The sequence below is a fragment of the Myzus persicae genome, unplaced genomic scaffold, assembly GCF_001856785.1.
Source record: "Myzus persicae strain clone G006 unplaced genomic scaffold, MPER_G0061.0, whole genome shotgun sequence".
Taxonomy (NCBI): Eukaryota; Metazoa; Arthropoda; class Insecta; order Hemiptera; family Aphididae; genus Myzus; species Myzus persicae.
Window position 1 is genome coordinate 644150 of NW_019104477.1, and position 3787 is coordinate 647936.

General features: G+C 26.1%; 1 protein-coding gene across 6 annotated transcripts in view; it reads right to left on the bottom strand.

The window, feature by feature from the left end:
• The window catches only part of LOC111042430 (DNA-binding protein Ets97D-like), a 5140-nt gene extending 1732 nt beyond the window's left edge, over nt 1-3408 (bottom strand). The window contains exons 1-4 of one of the 6 annotated variants that reach the window (XM_022327040.1): nt 3317-3408; nt 3190-3230; nt 2894-3085; nt 1336-1936 (exon numbers count right to left, since the gene is read on the bottom strand). In XM_022327040.1, the coding sequence (XP_022182732.1) occupies nt 1337-1936; nt 2894-3067 (774 nt within the window). In that variant the 5' untranslated portion in view covers nt 3068-3085; nt 3190-3230; nt 3317-3408 and the 3' untranslated portion in view covers nt 1336. Of the gene's footprint in view, nt 1-1335; nt 1937-2893; nt 3089-3140; nt 3231-3312 lie in introns of all 6 variants that reach the window. The other 5 variants (XM_022327038.1, XM_022327037.1, XM_022327042.1 and 2 more) reach the window with 5 other exon arrangements.
• Nucleotides 3409-3787: the final 379 nt, after the last annotated feature.

Genomic DNA, 3787 nt, shown 5'->3' on the forward strand with positions numbered 1-3787 from the left:
TTTTTTATAATTTTTTTTATTTTGATTCTTATAATTCATTTGCCATCGGGCGCCCATGCCCCCCTTCAAATTTTTTTTCGACTTAACTGTAGTTCAATTTTTTAAAAACAATTTTTAAATTTTAATAACCTGCAGTTAGTGCCTTACACATATCCATTGTTTCATGATCTAATTCTTGTAAATAAAGCTATGAGTTTATGAATACTGATATTGTAGACTGCAGTCTTTAATTTTTTTTTTTTTAATGCACACTTTTTCATACATTTTTTATTTTGATTCTTAAAAATCATTTGCCTGCGGGCGCCCATGCCCTCTTCCCATTTTTATTTTTAAAATTAAATCATATCAACATTTTTTATAATTTTTTTTATTTTGATCCTTAAAATTCATTTGCCTGCGGGCACCCATGCCTTCCTACCTATTTTTATTTTAATAAAAATAATTTAATCAAATAAAACTAATCAAGGAAAATTAATCAAAGAAAATTCACGAAAGAAAATTAACCAATGAAAATTAAAGAAAGCAAATAAATCAAAGATAATTAATTAAAGAAAATTAACCTAACCTAAGAAATTAAAGAAAAAAAAATTAAAGAGATAAATTAAAGAAAAAATTAAAGAAAGAAAATTAAAGAAAAAATTAAAGAAAGAAAATAAATCAAAGAAAATTAATTAAAGAAAAATTAATCGAAGAAAATTAATCAAAAAATAACTAAAAAAAATTATAAAAAATGTTGATATGATTTAATTTTAAAAATAAAAATGGGAAGGGGGGCATGGGCGCCCGCAGTCAAATGATTTTTAAGAATCAAAATAAAAAATGTATGAAAAAGTGTGCATTAAAAAAAAAAAAATTAAAGACTGCAGTCTACAATATCAGTATTCATAAACTCATAGCTTTATTTACAAGAATTAGATCATGAAACAATGGATATGTGTAAGGCACTAACTGCAGGTTATTAAAATTTAAAAATTGTTTTTAAAAAATTGAACTACAGTTAAGTCGAAAAAAAATTTGAAGGGGGGCATGGGCGCCCGATGGCAAATGAATTTTAAGGATCAAAATAAAAAAAATTATAAAAAATGTTGATATGATTTAATTTTAAAGCTTGTTATAGGATACTGTTGATGACTACTGTGGTTGAAATAGATAATACAATTTAACATTAGACCATGTTGCATAAGCAATCACTAAACATCTAATGGATCGTTAATGGTTTCTTAAACATGATTTATTGGCTCACGATTAGGCCATTAAATTTCAGTTAATCAGTTTTTTATATACAACAGTTTCATATGGTAAAAAATATATTACAAAAATTCAATTATTAGGTACCTTAATTAGATTCTTGTTGAAACATACTCTTCATATCCAAGGGATTATGACCAATCATAGATTTTATATCACCAGCAAATTTATAAACATGTTTTCCCTTAGCTCGTTCTATAATACCTTTTCCATAATGGTATCTCAATGCTGCAGCCATTTTATTGTAATCCATTCTCCAATTATTTTTAACCAAACCCCACATGATACTAACAGTACTTGGTTTTATTATTTTGAATGTTCCTTCATTATCAATCCATTCAATCACATTTTGATATTCACTGTCTGTTAATAAATGTAGTAAAAATTGCCAAATTTCTACATCATGATTAAAATCCGAATTTGAATACATTTTATTTTTATAGTTTAGAAGTGTCTGTATATTGATACATCCTTCATCATTTTGTTTAATATATACTTTGTGCATAGTTTTGAGTAGACAAACGTGTGTCCAAAAATCATCATTTGATGACTTATCTTCTAAACCAGTAATATCCCAACAAAAATTGTCTGAAGTTAACTGTTTCCCATTTATTGTTAATTCAGTGATATTTAAATTAGTTAAGTTGTATTCAATTTTAGCCCATTTCATCCAAGTACAAACTTGCATCTAAATAAATAACATAACATCAAGATAATTTTTCATTTTTATAAATGAAGATAACTATAACTGTTTTCCTATGTAATGTACACCAAAAGTCCACAGAAATATAGTAAAAAAATTAACCAATGATTAAAGAGATATCTCTTACTGAGTTCAGTCTATCTCTTAATAGTTTGTATAGGTAAATGAACTTATGGACAATGTTGATAACAACTAACTAGAGTGCTGTTTCTTAAAAAAATATTATATTAGTTATAAACTAATAATTGTCTAAAAAATAGTTTACTTATAAAAATCAAAATCAAAATTGTCTTTTATAATTAATTGATTGAAACTTGATACTTATCAGTTAAACATTATCTATATAAAAATATTATTTATTGAACTATTCAGTACTTAGGCACCTAAGTAATAATAAGATTTATTATACTAGAAATTAACTTGTAATGAGCTGTAGATAGTTATCTTTTTTTTGGCCAGTTTAAGAGGGCGCTATACTCGCATTTATTGTCTCCGTTTTACAAATGTAAAACATAGAAAAAACTGTTTTTCAAGAGTAACAACCACTCAGGCTGTAGTCCAAGATAAGGAACCAAATTTTCACACTATTAAGAGAAGAACATTTACTGAGCAATATTGTTTTTATTTATCGATCAGAAGTAAAAAAAAAAGTAATTCAAGTTTGAAAAACTTAAAAATAATGAATCTTTAAGCAATAAGAACTTTTTTAATTTTTTTGTTATCACACAATGTTCCACAGTCAATGTTCTCTTACTTGTGTGGAAATTCTGTTGATTAACTTGGGTTCTTATCCGCACCTCACATGAAACAGTTTTCACTATGTTATACATTTGTAAGACTGAAACAACACAAGTAGGTGTAGCATTTTCTTAATTTTAATATAGTCAATCAAGTATAAAAGTATATTGTTCAACATTTACTTATTAATTATTATACACCAACCTGATCCCATTTACACGGATCTTCAGGTAGTTCTAATTTTTTGTAAAACTGTTGATCAACAATCCAACGATATCCATTTTTATCAAACACTTTGCAATTCCCATTGTCAAAAGTTCCAGCATTTGTTCTTCTACCAATCACAAAAACGGTCTCACACCACTCTGCTGACTCCATCTATGTAATTGATTGATTCTTCTTAAATATTTTTTTTATAAAAACATTGCATTAAAACACAATAAATGCATACCTATTATACATAATATAATACTTTTTCTCAACACATGATATGTTACTACCTGTAGTTAGATCCACAACATTAGATGTATTACCCTGGCCCCTGAAGTAATCAAATACATAACATTAAATAATATTATTAATTATGTCTAGTTTAATAAAAACTTAGCATAGAGTAGGCATACCTACCTTAACTGTACAAGCGTACAAAGTAGTATTTCAAAGAAACATGATGAACCCAAACTGGCCAGAGAAATGGTCGTCAATATTTTTGGGGTAAGCTTTAAGACATCGATTTTTTAATATATTAAACATTAGAACTATAGAAATATAGAATATAATATCATAGAACCATAATATAATATCAAAGATACCTAGTACAGCTGATGTTTCATTTATGTTTATGTTTAATCTGTGCGATGGTCCTTGTTGCTGGGCTTATTCTGAGCATATAAGTCTTTCTGTCAGTCTGTCTTAGATAATACTATATTATAATATATTAGGTATAATGATGTTTATACCAAAGACAGGATTACTACTGATTTATACAAAAAAAAAAAATATTAGTATACTTTATAAGTCTATGATATTATATTATGCTTTTTTATGATTTTATTTTAATAGATTTATTAAAATTTATAATCATATTCAATATTGTAT